The 22,009-nt window shown below is 46.9% G+C and overlaps 1 protein-coding gene across 6 annotated transcripts in view; it reads right to left on the bottom strand.

Moving 5' to 3' along the window:
* WHRN (whirlin) overlaps window positions 1-22,009 on the bottom strand; it is a 128,025-nt gene that overhangs the window by 22,149 nt on the left and 83,867 nt on the right. For 5 of the 6 annotated variants that reach the window (XM_061604251.1, XM_061604252.1, XM_061604254.1 and 2 more), the window contains exons 4-7: window positions 18,974-19,176; window positions 17,246-17,282; window positions 6,816-7,028; window positions 2,035-2,241 (exon numbers count right to left, since the gene is read on the bottom strand). In XM_061604251.1, the coding sequence (XP_061460235.1) occupies window positions 2,035-2,241; window positions 6,816-7,028; window positions 17,246-17,282; window positions 18,974-19,176 (660 nt within the window). The remainder of the gene's footprint in view (window positions 1-2,034; window positions 2,242-6,815; window positions 7,029-17,245; window positions 17,283-18,973; window positions 19,177-22,009) is intronic. The other variant, XM_061604257.1, reaches the window with a different exon arrangement.

The raw sequence follows: 22,009 nt of genomic DNA, 5'->3' as shown, positions 1-22,009 counted from the left end.
TTGCAAAGTTTGGAGAAGTGCAAATTCTGAAGGATGGCTGTGATTCAGTTTGATATTGTTTTGGGAAGGGCCAATTTGTTCGATTCCCCTTCAAATGTGAACGGAATCAAATTTCTTCCTCAGCCCTAATCCTCAGGGCTAGACAGAGAGCCCTGAAGGACTGTATTTGGCCCCTGAGCTGGAGTGGAGGGAAAGCCAACAATATTTCTAGAATGAGCCCTGAGAAAGGACTGCAGTGGGGCTACTTGTTCCTCCTCCACCATATACCCCTAGCGTCCTCCACCACCCCCAGCCAAGCCTGCCTTTGAACCGCTGCAATCAGCATCTCCATTTATTCAAAGAGGTTTTCAGTTTCCAAGGCTGCTAATGCATTTATGATGAAAAGGTGTTTTATGGTTGGCAAATTAATTTTGCGCCCGCAAGACTGCATGCTTAGAGGCGATTACGTGAAGTTAATTGGACAGCGTGTGCGGCAAGGTCTCCGAGATGTTATATAACGATGACGCTGGCCTGCGGGGAAGGTTGGCAGAAGGTGAGGAGACTACATGAAAAAGGACATGGCTATGCATCCCATCCCTGCCCTACGCAAAAGGGTATGAGTTTAAAGAGTTGGAAGGCAGGGCAAAAAGACTCAAGGAACATAGAAGAGCCTGGCTGCTGGTCAGGCCAGTGACCCCTCAAGGCCAGCATCCTGTTCTCACAGGGGCCAACCAGATGCCCCAATGGGAAGCCCCCAAACGGGACCTGGGTACAAGAGCACTCTCCCCACTTGGGATTCCCGGCAACTGGCATTCAGAAGCAGACTGTCTCCAACAGTGGAGGTAGAACGTAGCCACCGTGGCTAGTAGCCACTGATAACCTTTATCCTCCATGAATTCGTCTAAGCCTGTCTTAAAGCCATCCAAGTTGGTGGCCACCATGACATCCTATTTGGCTATGTGATGATGTCATAAGGCCAAATCAGAAGGACAGCAGGGAGCCCTACCCAAACTCTGAACAGGCATCCCTGCAATGCCATTTGGCCAATCAGCTTCAGCTTCATAAGAGCATCAGAAGAGCCCTGCCAGTTTGGGTCAAAGACCCACTTAGTCCAGTATCTCACAGCTGGCCAGCCAGATGAAGGACCTGAATGCAACTGAGCTCTCCCCCCCCATGTGATTCCCAGCAATTGGTACTGATATTCTGACTGAGGAGGCAGAAGATAACATAACCATTGTGGCTAGTAGTCCCTGATAGCCTCATCCTCCAGGAGTTTGTCTAATCCTCTTTTAAAGCTATCCAAGTTGGTGGCCATCATTGCATCTTATGGGAGCAAATCCCATAGTTAAAACTATGCGCTATGTGAAGAAGTACTTTCTTCCAAGATTCAGCTTCATTGGATGCCCCAGAGTTCTAGCGTTAACGCGAGAGGGAGAAACACTTTCCTTTATCCACTTTATGCACACTCTAGAAGACTCACTGAGCGAATCAAGCTTGTGTCTGCACCAGCGCAGTTCCACAATCAGTTTAGGGCAGATGGCACATAATCTTAGCTTCCCAGCTGTGCCTTTAAGTGCAGGGCTGTTTTATTTTTTACACAAAAATCCAGCATGTGTGCATGTGCGTGTGCATGATCTGGACAGGGGCCCCACATCTGTGATTTGCATTAGTGGGAGCTTTTTTCCCTTATGCAAATTGCCAACTGAGGGCTCCCAGTTGGGAACATCAACAGGGGGAAAACGATAAACCCCTCTGACGCTCCCCCACAACCACTAAGGTCCCAATCTAGAATAGGGCATCTGGTACTGGCAGGTTGTGATTTAATAAACAACAACCCCAAAGACATGAGAACATAGGAAGCTGCCTTATACTGAGCCAAACCATTGGTCCATTCAGCAATAACAATAACAACAACAGCAATAACAATATTATAACAACCACCATTTATATCCCGCCCTTCCTCCCAGTAGGAGCCCAGGGTGGCAAAAGGGGACATGATAAGATGTCCAGCCTTGGCACGGGTCAGACCACTGATGGTGAGGTGGGAGCACTCACCCGAGCCGAGCTGACTGTGGTGGAGGTGAAATGGCTCCCGGTGGAAGAGGCAGTGTCACTGCAAGACATCAAGGAGTAAGAGTCTGTCCCTGTCCCCGAGGGCTGCCGAGCCTTCATGAATTCAATCTCCCTCTTCAGGACCAGGTTGTCAAAGCAGTCAAGGTCCTGAGGAGATATGACTCCCCTCACCTCCGACAAGAGCGAGAACTGTGAAGAACAGAGAGAGAGAGCCTTGGCACATGGCTGGCTGTAACAGGTGCAGGGAACTTCAGGCCCAGGAGCTGAATGCTGCCCTCCAGGCCTCCCTGTCTGGCCCTGGGTACTCTCCTCAGGCCACACCCTCTGCTGGCCCTGCTCCACACCCTCCTTGAGTGCTTTTCCCTGGCTGGAATGGGTCCTTGAATTCCGATTAGGGATGTGCTAGAATTTCACCCAGTTTGGATTTGGTACCGAATTCTCCATTCATTTGCTTATTCTCTGTTGCTGCGGATTGGATTTTAGTGTAGTGATTTATTTTCCACAGCTATTTTCGAAAATGGGTTTGCTTTATTGAAAAATCCAGCCTCCAAAATACCAGTATCAAGGATGATAATTTTATCGATATTTCCTTTCAAAATATCAGTATCAATATTAATATTTTGGCGAGGGAGAAAAACCTGGGTTGTTAAAAGTAGCAGCTAGCAGATGAAGAACAAACACGAATTAATACCGGCCTGTTAGGTTGATGGAATGCTGTCGAACCGGCACCAGCCAACGGATCCCATCCCTAATTCTGATAGTGTCTGTTGCTTGCCAGAATGGAGAGATGAGTGCATGTATATAGAAAACAGCAAAAGTGGATGGCATCCAAAACCACAGGAGGAAGAAGGAGGGGGGAGCCCAAGATGCCAAAAAAGGGGAGAATTACTTGATTAAGAAATCCAAATTGGTTTAATTGAAAAGAGGAAAGAAGCCCAACGCGTTTCGGCCACTCTGGACTTGGCCTTCGTCAGGAGCGAATCTAGAATGTCTATCTGGAACCATTCTGTAGGCAAAATATACAATCTTTAAAAACTTACCTCTGTACAAGTAGGCTAGTTCCTCGTTAATTTCTCATTGCACAGAATTGGCATAAAGATTATTTCTATATTCTGCCTACAGAACGGTTCCAGATAGACATTTTAGATTCGCCCCTGACGAAGGCCAAGTCCAGAGTGGCCGAAATGGGTTGGGCTTCTTTCCTCTTTTTAATAAACCAATTTGGATTTCTTAATCAAGTAATTCTCCCTTTTTTGGCATCTTGGGCTCCCCCCTCCTTCTTCCTCCTGCATGTATATAGAACCCTCTGACTTTTCAGTGGTTGAAAAGTAGCCTTCTGTACAAAAGTAAGAGTCATATCCATTGCTTCACCCACTTGGCCCTCTGGCCCACCACTGGCATGTGGCCCCTGGAAGGTTTCTCACATGGGAACGCAGTCTTTAGGCTGAAAAAGGCTCCCCACCCCGAGCTATAAGGACTCCTTTAAAGAGACAAAGCAGGACACACAACCACCCTACCGGCTCTTCCGTCTGAGTAACTTGTTGACCCAAGCTGGACAAATCTGTCAATTTCAGTTTTCTCTCTATTTAAAATTTGTCAGCATTTTAGTGCAGACATCTCCCAATATACACATTTTTGCAATCAGTTTTCCTTAACAATTTTCACTCACAGATGTATTTTTATGTACCCCTTGTGCTAGGATATGCATTTCTGTGCATGTTACTTGGCTTGAGAACTGCACTGCAAAACGTAGAGAAGTGCACGTTTTGAAGGATGGCTGGGTTTCAGTTTGCATATCAAGGAGGGCAAATCAGGTAGGTTCACTTTCACATGCAAACTGAACCCAATTCCTCCCCCCCCCCTTGCACACACACCTAATCTGAGCTGAGCTGATCACTAATCAAAGCTGTTTCAGGCAAGGCTCTAGCCTAACTAATCCCAATTTGTCTAATGTTGACAAGTTTTATTTTTGGCAGGGGCTCCTCTGCCTTTAAAAACTGCCTGAACTGGCAAAATAAAGAAAGAAAAACAATGAAGAATTTTAGCCCACAAAGGGTGTTCCTGACATAGAGATGATGATGATTATTATTTATTTTATTTGTATACCACTTCATACTTGCAAAAAGCCTCTTAGTGGTTTACAGTGACGCATCACGATTTGAACAAGAGTCACGACACCCAACACACAGGAGAGACAGCTGGCACTCAGGTAAAGGCTGGCAAAGTGTTTCCGTTAGCCACACGTAGATGGGGAACAGGTTGATCTGCCGATCAATTGTGAAACCTCTTTGAAGCTGATTTTTTTTAAAAAACGCACTCAACCTGCTCCCACCAGGTTTTACAGTAAAAAGGGGCCAGGTATGACTAGTGTTGTGTGTCCCCGTTTTCAGAAAAGAGTGGTGGAGATGCATTGGAACTGGCAGAACAGCGAGTGTGTTTCTATCCAAGGTTTTAGCTTTTCCTGGAAGCCTTTTCATAATCCTTCTGGATCAGGGAGAACCAGTGGATAATCTGGGTGGGTGGAGTCACTCCCTGCCAAGGGAATGCTCTGGCCTGCAATTCCATAGTTATGACACATGGGGTGGCAGCAGCACACCAGATCTATGAGTTCCTGGTTCCAAGCTGTGCATCTGCTGGCACTGCTTGCCACATTTCTGCCTGGCTGGCAGGAATGGAAGGCACAGGTACACCCTATCAGACAATGCTATTTCCACCAAACAACATTTGCATACTCAGCCAGGGCTGTGCCTGAGGACCATCTCACACACAATGCATGTGTGTGGGGGAGTATGCCCATGGCCCAATGCTATGTGCATTCCACACAGCCTATGAATGAACCTATAATGGAGAATTTTTATATATCCACACATATAAACATAGATATTAGAAGGTATATGACCCCCAGTCCAAGATCCTAAAATTCTTCATCAGCTATGTCTGGACAAAGTCTATGAGAATAAGTTTTGCATGCACAATCAGGGATCCTGCCTATTCACAAGCATCCCTGATTTATTTATTTATTTATTGTATTTATATACCGGCCCAGAGCCTTGGTCGCTCTGGTAGATGATATGCGGAGGGCATTGGATAGGGGTGAATACACCTTCCTTGTCCTCCTGGACCTCTCAGCGGCTTTCGATACCGTTGACCACGGTATCCTTTTAAACTGCCTAGAGGGATTAGGAATAGGAGGCACTGTCTTGCAGTGGTTCCGTTCCTATCTCTCGGATAGGCAGCAACGGGTGGCATTGGGAGATGAGGTTTCAGACCCTTGGCCTCTTCATTGTGGAGTGCCACAGGGTTCTATCCTCTCTCCCATGCTATTCAACATCTATGTGAAACCGCTGGGAGCAATCATCAGGAGTTTTGGGTTGCAGTGCCATCAGTACGCAGATGACACTCAGCTCTATCTCTCCTTTAAGTCCTCACCGGAGTTGGCTGTGAATACCATGTCCAAGTGCCTAGAATCCATAAGTGGATGGATGGGAGAGAATAGGCTGAAGCTGAACCCCGACAAGACTGAGGTATTACTTGTGGGAGATAAAAGGAAGTTAGGAATTACTGACCTGATGCTTGATGGAGTAAGTTTACCCCTGAAGGACCAGGTCCGCAGTCTTGGGGTCATACTTGACTCCCAGCTGTCCATGGAGGCTCAGATTACAGCAGTGAGCCGGGCAGCTTGGTATCAATTACATCTGATACGGAGACTGCGTCCCTGTCTTCCTGTTCACCTGCTTCCTCAGGTGATACATGCCCTGGTCTCCTCTCGCATAGACTACTGCAATGCGCTCTACGTGGGGTTACCCTTGAAAACGGTCCGGAAATTACAGCTGGTACAGAACGCGGCGGCACGCTTGATTACGCATAGCCGTCGCTGGGATCATATCACCCCAGTGTTATTAGATCTTCACTGGCTACCAGTTGTCTACCGGGCCCAATTCAAGGTGTTGGTGTTGACCTTTAAAACCCTCTATGGTTTCGGCCCAGTATATCTGAAGGAACACCTCCAGAATCACCGATTGTGCCGCCTGACGAGATCAGCCTCGCAAGACCTTCTCTCGGTCCCACCGGTGAGAACAGCTAGGCTGGTACGGACCACAGAGAGGGCATTCTCTGTTGTGGCCCCCACCCTCTGGAACTCTCTCCCTTTCGATCTCAGACATGCTCCCTCCCTGTCCAGCTATCGCCGAGCCTTGAAGACCTGGCTGTTTAGGCAGGCCTACAAGATTGGGACAGATTAACTTATGTTACAACTGAATTAATGAATGGTTTTTTAGCTTATAATTTGATTATGTTGATCTATATGTATTGTTTTTATTGTTGCTGTTCGTCGCCTAGAGTGTCCCTAACCCGGACAGGTAGGCGGCTGAAAAATAACATGTATTATTATTTATAGCCGAAGTTTTCTGGGCGGTTTGCAGCAATTAAAAACAATAAAAGCAAATATACAAATTTTAAAACACAAAAAACAATTTAAAAACACATGCTAAAATGCCTGGCAGAAGAAGAAAGTCTTGACCTGTCGCCGAAAAGATAACAGTGATTGCATGTATGTAGTCTATGTATGCAAGCTGAGGCATCAAGGTGAGGCCAATGGATGGAAGCAAATGCGATCCTGTTCCCCCACCTTCAATGTGGCATATAAACACTCAGAGCAAAAAGTCACAGAAAGCTGGAAGCCCCTACCTGGACATGGTCGAAACCCTGATTGGTTAACCCTTGCCTTCCTCCCCGCCACCCCGACTGGATCTCTCCCATCTAACCTTGGCGTGAGTGTTGAGCAGTTCAAAGAGAGCCATGACGAGGGCATCGACCGGGATGTTGTTCTCCTTATATTCATCCAGGTAATAGGCCATGGTGGCTCTTTCGGGTTCGTTCAGGAGATGGCGTGCTTGTTCCTCCAGCATTACACGGCTTTGGTTCACCAAGCTGGTCAGGGTTACCTGGGATCCTGCCAGGCCTCTGTAAAAAGATGGCTGGGAAGAGGAGGAGGAGTAACACAGAGCATTATAAAGAAATGGATTTATTAGGGCCATCATCACTTGATTGCAGACGGTGATTATTTAACCAACATGCTGTTTGTATTTACAGATGAATAAAACAATATAACTGAAGGGAGGGGGAAAAAACCATCCTTTCTGTGGCTTGTATCAAAATTTGGTCACATCCACAGCATACATTTAAAGCACACTGTTTTCCCCAAAGAATCCTGGGAACTGTAGCTTATTAGGGCGCTGGGAATTGTAACTCTGTCAGGGGTAAAATGCAGTTCCCAAGATTCTTTGGGGGGAAGCCATGTGCTTTAAATGCATGGTGTGGATGTCACCTCAACTCAGAGTAGTCACACTGAAATGAATGCATCTAAGCTAGTCACAGGTATTTTTTTCCAATGGATCTACTCTGAGTAGAACTTACAATAGATGCACTCTTTTGGTTTGAGGCGGCTCACAAGTGTGCTCCAGGAGACACCATCTTAGACGGAAAATTCCTTCCTTTGCACAAGAGAAAGGGGAATGCTTCTTATAAGAAGGCATCACCTTTTTTGGAGGGGGGCTGGTAAAAGCAGAAATGGAAGAAGCTTCCCCCCCTCCCAGCTTCTTGTTGAAATCTCTCCCCGCCCCGATGATGCCTCACTTGGCATGACCATATGCCAGGACGTAGTATTGTTCAAAAGGCATTGCTGAGGGTGGGTGTGGGAATGGCAGCACTCGTTCAAACTAAAACGGGACTTGCTCCTCAAATAAAGCCTCATTCTGGCATTTGGCACCCGCATGCATCGGACCCACGGAGGGGCTCGTGGGAACACGTGGGGTACCCCTGTTCCCCCCATGCTGACATGTGGGCTGGCCACTCTGTGTTGCGTGCCATGTTGCACTCACTTCCAAGGGGAGGAGAAGCCTTGTCAATCGGGGAACTGGGATGTGAGGCTCTCCACGGCGCATGTCAGTGCGGCTTGCCCCCTTGGTGCCCTCCGTGATGCTGCTGCATTCCAGATCCCATCGGCTCTAAGCAGCATGGCCAATGGTCAGGGATGATGGGAGCTCATTTAAGTACATCAGAGAGCCTGGCTGCTGGACCAGGCCAATGGCCCATCCAGTCCAGCATCATGTTCTCAAAGCAGCCGACCAGATGCCTCAATGGGAAGCCCGCAAGCAGAAGATGAGTGCAACAGCACTGCTCTCAAACGCGATTCTTACTAACCGGGATGCAGAAAAATATTGCCTTCGACAGGGGAGGTAGAACATAGCCATTTATTCATTTATTTTTACATGTCTAGCCCACCTTTCCTCCAAAGAGCTTAAGGTGCCGTATATATGGTTCTTCCTGCCTCTCCACTGTATCCTCACAACAACCCTATGAGGTCGGTTAGGCTGAGAAACTGTGAGTGCCCCAAGGCCAACCGGTAAGCTTCATGGCTGAGTGAGGACTTGAAGCCCGGTCTCCCAGGTCCTAGTCCGCCGCTCTAACCACTACACCACACTGGCTCCATAATCTAACACATCTGGAGGACACAATGCTGGCTATCCGCCAACCGGCCTGTGCATTCTCGCTAACTCCTTAATGCATTTGATACCCAGGACCTCCTGCATCTGGGAAGGCAATCTGCCACTCTCTCCTGAATCTGCCATCTCAGTTTACACCAACAGCAGAAGGTTCATTATCTGTCTTTGTGTTCAAGTGTCCACGGGAGCCTCTTCACTTTAAAATTAAAACCTCTGCATAATTTTTTTTTGCATCATGCCTTGATTATGAGGTTGTTCTTTAAAAACAAAAACACACACACAACCACATCAGCCCTACCTAGAGGAATGAATCAACAGAAAGTGGAAGAGACTAGCTAGCTGTCGTTGAGCTATGATCAGTAGTTGCAAGGTATCCTTCCATTAAAATCAAGCCAGTTGCTCTCAAGAGGGTTCAGAGTGGGTGGCCTGCCATTGGGTAACCTTTTGGCCTTTGGAATAATCAGCAGACAAAGGCTAACATACGAGGCCTGCAGTAGTTGATCTCTTCCTTGTTCGTAGCAAAGATATCAAATAACCCCTGATGTTGGCTGCCCAATTTGTTTTAAGCTTTCAACCCAGAACAAGGAGGGCACATTTCCTTCTGTGCTATCTTTGTGCGAGCAGCGGGCAGGGTCTAAGGATGCCAGAGAGTGGAGACGAAAACAGAAAAGGAAGTGGAAATTGCTGCAGGTCATGTGTCCATCTCTGGTCAGGAACGGAAATCCGTCAAATGAACACAAGCAGTATTTGCTCACATTGATGTTGTTTTTTCCACATCCACAAACGATACGCAATGAATGATGGAGGGTTTTCTTTTTTAATATGTTGTTTCGATGTCTCCTTCCATTCAAATGAACGTTAAGTTATGCAAGTTTAGTAAGTGGTGTGGACGTCGAGATGAATAATGTGGCGTTTGCCAGAAACCAAATGGTAGTGAAATAGGAACAGTGCTGATTGTGATGGCTACGGGTCGGAACAGAAATCGCCACCTTCTTACATCTCTAGGTGCGTTTGTCAGGATGGAGTGGCACTTTCCCTTCTGAGCAAGCTGCCAGCAGCTGTATAAGAACATCAAAAGAGCCTTCTGGATCAGACCAGTGGCCCATGTGGTCCAGCATCCTGTTCTCACAGTGGCCAACCAGATGTCCCTGGGAAGCCCACAAGCAGGACCTGAGCACAAGAGCATGCTCCCCTCTTGCGGTTTCCAGCAAGTGGTTATCAGAAATGTACTGCCTATGTCCGTGGAGGCAAAACACAGCCATCAGGGCTAGTAGCCATGGATAGCCTTCTCCTCCATGAATTTCTCTTGTGGGAATGAATTCCATAATTTAACTATGCGTTGTGTGCAGCAGTCCTTTCTTTTGTCTGTCCTGAAGCTTCCAAGATTCAGTTTCACTGGACATCCACGAGTTCTAGTGCTGTGAGAGAGGGAGAAAAAATTTTCTCTGCCCACTTTCTCTGTGCCATGCCTGATTTTATACACTTCTGTCATGTCACCTCTGACTCGCCTTTTCTCTAAACTAAAAAGCCCCAAATGCTGCAACCTTTCCTTGTAGGGTAGTTGCTCCATCCCCTTGATCATTTTGGCTGCCCTTTTCTGAACCTTGTCCAACTATCCCATATCCTTTTTAAGGTGAGGCAACCAGAACTGTACACGGTATTGCAAGTGCTGACAGCACATAGATCAAGGCTGGGGAGCATCTGGCCTTCCAGACATTGCGGGACCACAACTCCCACCGTCCTTACTCATTGGCCCTGCCTGACTTGGACTGATAGGATTCAGAGTTCAACAACAACAACAACAACAACAGCAACAACAACAACAACAACAACACACACACACACACACACACACACACACTTTTCTATTCTTCGTCCAGGTACTGTTGAGCCTCAGCTAAACCAGAATGGACAGGGAAGGGGGAGGCATGAGTTTCAGGCGCCTCCACCGCCAGAGGAAGCGGAGTTGGGAATTGTTGAGTCTGAACAGGACCTTGCAGGTGGGGGTCAGCATGCACACCAGCCAATTCCCACGGTTACCGCACTCTCCGAGGAACAGGGAGCGCTGCCCCTGGCTGATGCAGAAGATGTGTTGGGGGAAGTTCTAGAGACAGTGCCAGCTCCTCCCTTGCCAAGCAGTTCCCAGGAGGATTCCAGTGTGGCACAGCCCCCTGATCTTGAGCCTGTTGTTCAGGAGCAGGTGTCTTCCGATGAGCCGTTGGAAGCACGCCCTCTGTCCCCGTGCGCCCGCCACCGCGAGAAACGGACAGGGCAAAGACAGGAATTACGTAGGAGTCAGAGATTACGTGCGAAAACATTCCCTTCATAAGCTTGCCGCTTACAGTGTGAAGTCGTTGAGTCAACTTCCTTCATACGTTGCAGAGCATGCCTAGAGTGTAGTTAGGAATTCTAGTGAGCTAGTGTAGGGTTTTCTATGAAGCGCACTGCCTTTGATGTATCCATTACTCTAATAAAACGAGATTTACTCGCACCTACGCTCCTGCCTCGTCCTTCCGGCTCTGAACTGGACAGGTACGCAAGAGGAATTGTCAGAGTTCAAGGACACCTTCCAGCCACAAAGAAGCAAGCAACGACCGGTTATCTGCCGCTGCCTCGGAAGGAAGGATGAGATCTCATGGGTTCAGGTTCCAGGACAGGAGAGTTTGATTGACTGGGAGGACAAAGCTTTCGACATTAGGAGCCATTTGGCAACAGAGCCAATTCTCCTACAGGCCTTCAAGCAGAGTCTGGGCATCCATCTGTTGGGAATGCTGTGGCTCTGGGTTTCCTGCATGGTGCAGGGGATTGGGCTAGATGACCTTCAAGGATCCCTCCAACTCTACGATTCCTGCTGTTCTCCCCACCCCAAGCAGTTGGTATTCATCAGTAGACCACCTCTGAGCCTGTGCGCTCGACTTAGCCATCATGGCTAGTAGCTATTGATGAAACCATTCTCTGGACATTTGTCTAATCCTCTCTCAAACCCTCTTCCCCGGCTGCTTCCTAGCAACTAGTCCTGGGGACTCTTGGAAATAATGAAGGAAAGGGCCATAGGTCTGTGGTAGAGCATGTGCTTTGTATGCAGAAGGTCCCAGCTTCAATCCCTGGCATCTCTGGGTCAGGCTGGGAGCCACTCCTGGGTGAAATCCTGGACAGCTGCTGCCAGTGTAGATAATACTGAGCTGGACACACCAGTGGTCTGACTTGGCATAAGGCAGTTTCTTATGTTCCTCTTTGGGAAGGGCCACAACTCAGTGGCAGAGCATCTGCTTGGCATGTAGAAGGTCCACTCAGTAGCAGAGCATCTGCTTGTCATGTAGAAGGTTCACTCAGTAGCAGAGCATCTGCTTGGCATGTAGAAGGTTCACCCAGTAGCAGAGCATCTGCTTGGCATGTAGAAGGTCCACTCAGTAGCAGAGCATCTGCTTGGCATGTAGAAGGTCCACTCAGTAGCAGAGCATCTGCTTGGCATGCAGAAGATCCCAGGTTCATTCCTAGGCATCTGTAGAGCTGGAAATATTCACTGTCTGAAATCCTGGACAGCTGCTGCCAGTCAGTGTAGACAATACTGAGCTAGATGGACCAATGGTCTAACGCAGTATCAGCCAACTTCCTATGTTCTGATGAGGGATCCTTATGAAAGGAGACACAAATATGTATCTGTTTCACGACTGAATAATTTCCCCGACAAAGAGATTCAGAATGTGTTAGGAATAATTCATGAAAGCATAATGGTACCTAATAGGACTTGCTTCCGGCATTTCTGGGGGGCCCTCCTGTTGGTGGGGTCCCTCCTCTTTTGTTCCTTGAGCCCAAAGCCACAAAAGCAGCTGGGCTCGCAAAGATGGCATTGGTACTGTTGCCTTAAGAGAAGTCTGAATCCAGTGATTTTCACACGAAAACATTAACGGTAGATCAAGAAACTGTCCGACACAGTAATAGAGAATTCATTCTCTGAGTCTGAATCATTACGTAGCCAAAGCCCCACGATTCACACCCCAGGGAAGTATCTGTTGGCTCAGGGGAACTTCAAGGCTTACAGCAATACAGAAAAAAATGTGCATTTCGGAACCCTACGGGGCCCCTCCTGCCCCCCCATCAGCTTAGTGTGTCCTGAACATGCTCTGTGGGCATGGGGTGCTGCATGATTGTTGTGGGGTGGGGATGGGAAACTGGAGAGAGGGGCATTTGAGAGGCAATGGGATGGTGTATCCTTGAAAAGGGCATGGTTATATCAAGACATTTCCTGGAATATTTGTATCAGATCCAAAGAGGCTACAATGTATCTATCTGGAATCTGCAGATCTTGGAAAAGTTACTTTTTTGAACTACAGTTCCCATCAGCCCCAGCCAGCATGGCCACTGGATTGGGCTGATGGGAGTTGTAGTTCAAAAAAGTAACTTTTCCAAGCTCTGGATCTGTCAGTTTCCATTTCTCTCAATTTTCTCATTTTTCTAGCCTTAAATTCAATTTCCCAGCAGCAATTCGTCATTTTTTTTAAAATTCCTCACGAAAATTCTTAAGCAGTTTAGTGTGAATTTTTGGTTATAAACACATTTTTTGTATGCAGTTTTGACCAATATACACATTTTTGCAAGGAATTCCCCCTAATATAATGCATTTTTGTACATTATTTTTGCTAATATAATGCATCTTTTATGCACATTTCCCCCAATATGTGTATTTCTTTTTACCCACTGTGTAGCCAGAGAACTGTATTGCTAAATGTGGGGAAGTGGAAATTTTGAAGGATAGTTGTGTTTCAGTTTGTGCAGTCATTTGAGAAGTGCAGATTAGGTAATTTCTCAGTGAAATGCAAAGAAAATTGACCTTGTCTCCCATCCTTACATCCTAGACATCTACTCAGAAGGAAGCCCTATTGAGTTCCATGAGCTTTACTTGGATATGAGTGAGTTTAGCCAAAAGCTTCACACATGATTCCAAACATGACAAGTGGTTTTGTGTTTGTGTGTGTGTGTGTGTGTGTGCGAACAGACCAACCTCTCATTTTTCTCCCAATATATTGGGGATGCAAACAGTTTGCAATACCTTCCACCCTGGAGGGAAGCAACAGAGACAGCGCTGGCAAGCCGAAAAGATTGCAAACTCACTGAAGAAAGACCCTGCTAAACTCTTTTTATCAGCAAGAGCCACCTGCACAACTTAGCAGCTCATTTCCATTTGAGAAAAGGAGGAAAGCCAAGCTGGTCGCTGCAGACACTGCGGGTAAAATGGGGATTGCATGCAATCGTCTGGGGCCTGAATCGACCCACGATGGTGCGGATTCAAAAGCTCTTGAGGACAAGGATGGCAAGTTTATGAACAGCAGCACTGATTTACGTTTCTCTGCCTATGGCGCCCACAGAAGAAAACCTGAGGATCAGACTACCTTTGCGATAAGCGCACAGACACAGCTCAGTGACCAGAAGGCCAATTTCAACAGTCAGTAGAAGCAAGAGGTGAATCACTTCCCGAGCTGTGCTACATCGGGTTGCAGGTGGAGAGCAGCATTGGAAGTTGTTGGAATATGTGGTTCAACTCCAACTTGTGGGTTGAGGCTGCATGGGGTTAAAAAAGGTAGCTAGAGAGGAGACCTCCTGGTTGCTAGGCTATACCTATCCTTTGATCTCCTGCTGTCTCTTCCTTCCTGCTAGAGACTGATATGCAGAGGATGTTGACCACATCTCCTTCCTCCTCCTCCTTTCTCTTGAGAGGGAGAGCAGACATCTTCTCTTTGTCTCTCCCTCTCCTCCAAGCACGAGGGCAAACACTAGGCTTAGTGTTTGCTTCTCCAACTTAGCTAGTTTGTTAGATATAGGACTCTTTCCTATCAAGTATGTACTTCCAGAATAAAGTAGTTATTTCTTATTTTAAAGCTTAAAGCCTCTGTCTGACTAATTTGCAGGGAAGGTGTCATCTTTAGCAAAGATTCAAACACACATATAGGCTCACTCAGAAATCTCTGTTCCCAGCATCGCCACTCTCCGACAGAAGTTGCACATCTGAATGCACATATTGGAAGTGGGGCAAGAGCAACTCTTGTTTAGGTTCTTTTGTTTGTATTCCAGAAGGAAGATAGAGTTAGTCCTCCAGCTGGCTAGGTTTGCCTACCTTGACCTGTGCTGTTCTCTCCCTAACTTCCTTCCGTTGTAAACTGATATGCTCAGGGAAGCTGGCCTGCCCCTCCTTCCTTTGTCTTCTTCTTCAACTGTCCAAGGAGAGAGGAGACATCTTTGTCTTTGCTCTCTCTCCTGAGCCATGAGGGCAATACCCAAGTCTAGGCATTGCACCTCCCACTTAGTTAGTTAGTTAGAACTAGGCATGCTTTTCCTATCTACTATGTATTTCTATAAATAAAGTAGCTTTTCTTATATTACTAAGTCTTAAGTCTCAGTGATCTAAATGCAGGGTAAAAGCCTGCTATTAAGCTAAATACACATACTGGCACACACACAGCTCAGACCACTGAGGATCTCTGCATATATCCACATATTTCCATAACAGCATGGAGATTAAAAAACCCTTCTATCACTAGAAAAACAGCTCTCCTTTCACATGGGTCTTTAAGCTGGACTTGGATGAAGACAGCCCTTCAAACAGAGGACACCTTCAAATAGTGGACTGTCCTCTGTAAAAAACAATTAGGAAAACTGTGCTGGGCATAAGGATGGGAGAGAAATTCATTTCAGATTTCAATGCAAAGAAACCTAATTTGCACTTTCCAAAACAAAAGGTGAACCATAACCCAGCTATCCTTCAAACCAGGCCCGTCTCCGAATTTTGTGATACAGTCGCCCAACCTAAGAAGGTGTACAAAAAATGTATTTGGGGAAAGTGCACAGATTAGTGAAAATAAGATACAAAAAATGCATTATATTAGGGGAAAGCAGTTTGCAAAAAAAAGTTTCATGGTACAATACGGCATACCGACATGTATATATTAGAAATTTGCACTAAAATGCTGAGGAATCTATGAGGACTTGATACGGAAAGGTGGAGGGCTGAACTTAAGACTAGAACAATGAGTAACTGGGGAGAAGCAGAAATGGGACAGATTCCTCCATCCGTAGCTGGCGAAAGTGGTGTGTGCATGCATGTGCACGCACATGTGCATATTCTAGAGTTAGTGCTGCAACTTCACTGTGTTCTGAAAGTGTATGGCACTTGTCTCCCTGATAATCATGTGTGTGTGTGCGTGAGAGAAAGAGACGCTCATACTGGCATACCAGTCATGTGCCGAATTAAACTGCAGTGCTGAGTCTATAAAACACGGGGAATAAACTGATACCATAGATAGATGCCGCCTTGTCAAAGACTCCTTGCTAGACTCTCCGTTCATCTCCATCACACATTTTTGCCTCCATTTCTTTCTTTAGTTTATTTATTTATTATCTGATTTATATCCCGCCCTTCCTCCCAGCAGGAGCCCATGGCGCCATCCTATCTTTCTTTCTGCTTTTTCTCCCTCCTGGCTGCCATAAATGTCATAGGATTGGTGTCTACAGTATATGATTTTATTATTTTAAATTGTCCGCTGTTTTTAACGTATGTTTTATGGTTTTTAATTTTTCTCATAGTTTAATTCTATTTTAATTATATATTTCTGTATGTTTTAATGGTGTTGTTTTTAGTTGTAAGCCACTCTGAGTCCTATTGGAAAAAGGGCAGGGTAGAAATAAAGTTTATTATTATTATTATTATTATTATTATTATTATTATCTCAAAAGAAAACAGACAACAAGAAGAAGTGAGACGCAGCTAGCTAGGGATTTCCTCCCAATGAAAATAGTATCTTCGGAAGAGGGAACTTCCTCAGGACCGTAGCAAGGGAGGAACGGGTTAAATTCCTCCTCCATGCCTGACATGATCCTGATCTTTATCAGCCCCCTGCACCCACCAGCTGATTACATTTTGTCCCTCATGCAGGGGTGGGGAACCTCTTGACCCATCAGTCAATTTAGGCCAGCCTGTTTGGCCCATGTGGCTGTTTGTGGCTGGCTAAGCCCACCTGCCACTCACCTGATGTCATGTGATGTAAGATGCAGGACAGGTTAAGCCTGTCCTGGACAACCGCAGCTGCCAAGGAACAATGACTACTCCTCCTTGTTCCTTGGCAGCAGGGCTTGCTTTTGGCACTATTTAAAATGAATGCCGAATGCAAGCCCTGCTGGGATTGGCTCCTAAGTGGAGCCGATCTCTGCTGAATGAAGCTGGCCCCTGCGGATTTGAATTCAGCACCGAATGCAAGCCCCACATTTAAAAGGAATCTTTGGAGTCCCAACTTAAATTAAAGCCGGGGCTGCAAAGGAAGAATCACTGGACACCACATGGCATCAGATGAAGGACAGGCCACGCCACCTGTCAAAAGTGCTCCCTGAAGGGTGGGCCTGTTCTGGATCCAGCCCACTGGCCAAATCCAGTTCCTCATTCTTGATCTAGCAGGAATAGATTTTGCCAATGGCAGCTGGTGACTCCATGTCAGTGGGGCAGTGGAATCCGCTCTGGGTTTTAGTCTGAACTTTCATGGAGCTATCCAAGGTGCTTCATGGCACCTGGGCATGGAGCCACAGCTGCCACTGGATTTTGCTTTGGACATCTTGTGAGATCTGCTTCTACCTTCTCCATCTGTTTGAGTGCAAAGACCAAATAAGACCTCAAAATTGTTCCTTTGAGGCTGGCGTTTCCTTACCTTTGCTGTCACCTCTGCTTTGTGATCTCCAGAGACCCTAGAGTGAAGACAGCCATCATTAGCACCATGCTGAAGAAGGAAAATCAAGGTAGCGACTGAGTCTCAAAAAAGAAATTGATTATGACAAGAATGGCATGTCTTTCCTGAGCTCTTATTTCCATTTTAGCTGTAACAAGATTTGCCTCACAAATTAGGGCTGCAATTAATTTTCACTCCTTAACAAAACATTCATAATAGGATCCCTGATTGGCTGGGATCACATAGCAAGAGAGGGCAATGGTGCTGGAGAAGCACCAGAGAGGAAGAACAAAGTGGTTACAAACAGTGACAACCTCCCTCCTCCCCTCAAGAAAAAAGTATGTTTGAGTCCTGGTTGGCTTTTAGTCCCAAACATTTTTTGGGTGGGTGGGTGGGTGGGTGGGGAAAGAGTTGTAACTGTTTGTGACCAGTTTGTTCCCCCTCTCTACTGCTTCTCCAGCACCATCGTCCTCTCTTGCTATGTGACCCTAGCCAATTAAGGATCATGTAACAAATGAGGTGATGTCATGACACCATGTAGCTAATCAGATCTGATGATGCAGTGTCATTATTGAGGCAAATGGAGCAGCAATATCTTCATGGTGAAGAGACTCCCCATGTTGTTGAGTCCATGGTTCAATACTCGCTTTCCCCCCCCCCCTGCACCACAAAACCTCCCATGGAATGCAGCAAGTCAGGGCGTGTCTCTCGCTTGCCTCAACAGCAAGGGGAAGTGTCCCCTTTCTTACACACACACTTTCTCTTTCTCTCTCTCTCTTTCTCACAAGGCCGAAACTTTTGTCCCTGTTCAGATGGCTCCGAAAAGGTTGCCTGAGTGAGATTGCCCTACTCTTTCAATTCAGCTGAAATGAAATTCTTCATAAAATCTGGCAATGTTCCCGGAATTTCGATTTCAAACATTCCTGACATTTACATTCGAAGGTCATCACTGACGCCTTGATGCAACACACCCACATGCACTAACAAACTTGAATCCTAGACCCCTGGACATCAAGAGACCAGGGCCTCTCATCACGTTAAAGTACCTACCAGGGGGCTGCCTGCCTACTTAGGCAGAATGAGCAGCTGCCCTGGATGTTGGGGAGTGGTAGGGGGGGTGCCTGAGGACAGAGTTGTGTGGGCCAAGCAGCCTTCCCAGTATCCACTAGGCTAGATTGCGATCCTCAGGAAAGCGTTGTCCTAAGAATACAAGAAAAACCCTGCTGGATCGGGCCAAAGACCCATCATAGTCCAACGTCCTGTTCTCCCGTCCTGTTTTCAGTCATCCTCCCTGCCGGGACTTCTATGAATGTGGGACTGAAGGCCCTGTCTGCACTATACATTTAAAGCAGTATTGTCCCACTTTAAACAGCCACGGCTTCCCCCAAAGAATCCTGGGAGCTGTAGTTTGTTGAGGGTGCTGAGAGTTGTTAGGAGAAGTCAATTCCCATCACAGAGCGACAGTTTCTGGAGTGGTTTAACACTCGATCCTTCATCCCAGGGAACTCTGGGAATTGTGGCTCTGTGAAGGGAATAGGGGGGTCTCCTACCAGGTCTCAGTGCCCTTAAACTACAGTTCCTGGGATTCTTTGGGGGAAGCCACGGCTGTTGAAAGTGGCATGATGCTGTTTTAAACATAGAGCATGTAGGGGCCTTCTGGGATGGGCTCAGCGGCCACTGAAGAGGGAGAAGTCTTGATGAGATACCAACCCTGCCAGGTTGACCACCGTCTCTCCAATCTGGGAACTGGCTATCCACTTGGTCTCGTCCACTGTTGTCCGAGCATGAGGTAGCCTCCCAACGTCTTTGACGGTGATGATGAGGTGGCGCGAGGACTTGAGGAGCTTCACCGCTTCGTCGTGGGGAATGCTGAGGAAGCTGCGGCCATTCACCTCCAGAATCTGGTCCCCGACCTGTGAGCAGAGGAGGAGGAAAAGAGGCTGAGTGGGTGCACATATGCCTTAATGGCACAGGAAGCAAAAAGGACTTATTTATTTATTTATTGCATTTATATACCGCCCCATAGCCAAACCTGTCTGGGGGGTTTACAAAAATTAAAAACATTGAACATTAAAAACAAATATACAATTTTAAAAACCATACAAAGTTTAAAACCATGAAGCACAGATAAACCAGGTAAAAGACCTGGGGTCAGAGCTCAGCACATGCTGTTAGAATGCCTGGGAGAAGAGGAAAGTCTTGACCTGGCGCCGAAAAGATAACAGTGTTGGCGCCAGGCGAACTTCATCGGGGAGATCATTCCACAATTTGGGGGCCACCACTGAAAAGGCCCTTTCCCTTGTTGCCAGCCTCCCAGCTTCCTTCGGAGTAGGCACCCGGAGGAGGGCCTTTGATGTTGAGCATAGTGTGCGGGGGCGTTTGTGTCGGGAGAGGCGTTCCATCAGCTATTGTGGTCCCAAGCTGCGTAAGGCTTTATAGGTTAAAACCAGCACCTTGAATCGGGCTTGGAAACATGCCGGCAGCCAATGCAAGCGGCCATGCCATGCCTGGCCTTGATCTGGTACCAGACATGTGCTGGAGGGTGGTCCATTAGGTAGAATGGGGCCCTCAGTCTGCCCTCAGCCAGCCCCTACCTGCCTGCCTTCCTCCTGAGCAGCTAGCCCACTAAACAATTACTACTAAAATGTACACAGTTTTGCAAGCAATTTCTCCAAATATAAACAAGTTTTCTACTTTATTTTCACCAATTTATTGTTGCATGCCACCCCAGTCTCCAATCGGTGAGAGATCTCCAAGGGTCCCTGAGCTTGCCCAAAGTTTGGTTTCCTTAGAAAGAAGGTCAGCGGAGACTGTGGTGTATTTTAGGAAATATGGTTTTTATTTACACACATTCCAACCTGAGCTTAAGACGGAGGGGTTCAAAGCATCAGCAGTCCAATAGATCTTGCTTTTCCATCAAGCTTACAGGAGGCATCCTAAAGCCATGGTGCAGGGAGCCAGCCTCTCTGTGTCTCCAGTTCCCAGCCTTTCCTCAGACCAACTAAAAACACAAGCCTTTCTGTGGTCCCAGGAGGGAAGGGCTATCCTGAAGAGTTTCAATAACAATAGGATCTTCCTGGCTCATTTGCCAGTTAATGGGCACTTGGCAGACCCATTTGCCCACCTGGCCACTCTATTAGACTAACAAAAGAGACTCATCTGATCTGTGGAGCAGGTTTCTTACCTCCAGGTGCAGGGCTCCAAATCAGAGGCTGGAAAGGGCTCCTAGAAATCATCTATCTCAGACCCCAAAACCATAACAGTATTTGCCCCTAATACATGCAGTTTTGTAACTGTTGTTTGGTTTGAGAACTGCGTCACAAAATTCAGATATGTGCAAATTTCGAAGGATGGCTGTGTTAGTACACCTATATCCAAGGGCTGCTCTCTGCCGCTCGGGAACAATGGCAAAACCAGGCCTGATTGCTACTTTGCAACCCAGCAAAGATAATTAAAGATAATAATCTAAAGAGAGCCTGAGGTCTCTCTTGGAGCTTTCGGTATCCCTTTTTGCCAGCTCCTTTGCTGTCTCTTTCCATCTTGCACTTTGGGCCCCAAGCAAAAACGAAGCTCTTCTTTGCCAGGCTTGAGTCTCCTCCTGCTTGGCTTAGGACACCAGCCCCAAAGTTCCTCTGCAACTTTTTGGCAAATTAAAATGGCTCAAAGCCTCCACTGCCAAGGCCTGGGGGTGCTTCTGCAGCAGCCAGATGGGTGCCACCTGAAGGCTGCAAGACCTTCTGTGGTCCAACCTGCCTTGCCTGGCAGCACAGCTGGTTATTTCTTTGCCTGCAAGAAGGACAGCTTCAGACTGCATTGTCAGCTCAGAGCGGATGCTCCCCTGACAAACGCAGCTCTCTAGGAGTAACGCTTCCAAAATGCTTTGCCTTGGAACTTCTCCCCAGATTTAAGAGTTCCAGTTACCTGGTCTCGTTTCCTCTGCTGTTCCTTTCGATACGCTAATTCCATTGATTGGTATCTTATAGAAATGTTAGAATCTTAGCAGGAAATCTGATTAAGTTGTATATTTGCTCTCAATTGTTTTTACTGAATATTTTAATTGCAATGGCTTGTAGCTAATGCAAATAAAGGATTTCATTTCTGCTGTTCCTTTTTTTTAATTACTGAATTTTAACATAAGAATATAAGAAGAGTTTTGCTGGAACCAAATGCTCATTTAGGCCCGATCGGCACTATACATTTAACGCAGTGTTATACCACTTTAAACTGCCCTCCCCCAAAGGATCCTGAATCCTGTAGCTTGTTAAGGGGGGAGAGAATTGTTAGGTGACCCCCAATTCCCCTCCCAGATCCACAATTCCTAGAGTTCCCTGAGAAGAGGGATTGAGGGTTAAACCAGTCCGGAAACTGTCGCTCTGTGATGGGAATTGGCGTCTCCTAACAACTCTCAGCACCCTCAACAAACGACAGTTCCCAGGATTCTTTGGGGGAAGCTGTGACTGTTTAAAGTGGGATGATGCTACTTTAAATTTCGAGTGCAGATGGGGTCTTAGTCCAGCACCCTGTTTCCCTAAAGTAGCCAATCAGATGCCCCTCTGAAAATAAAACATTCCAGCCAGGTGAAAACAGTCCAGGAGGGTGTGAAACAGGGCCAGTGAGTGGCCTGGTCTGGGGAGAGTCTCCAGGGCCACATAGAACGGCCCTGAGGGCCACATTTAGCCCTTCGGCTTGAGGTTCCTCCCCCCCCCAGTTATAAGCAAAGTGATTTTTTTAAGGGAGGGGAAGTGA

Source organism: Rhineura floridana, chromosome 20 (assembly GCF_030035675.1).
Source record: "Rhineura floridana isolate rRhiFlo1 chromosome 20, rRhiFlo1.hap2, whole genome shotgun sequence".
In the NCBI taxonomy this organism is placed as follows: domain Eukaryota; kingdom Metazoa; phylum Chordata; class Lepidosauria; order Squamata; family Rhineuridae; genus Rhineura; species Rhineura floridana.
This window is presented reverse-complemented; position numbering and strand designations above follow the sequence as displayed.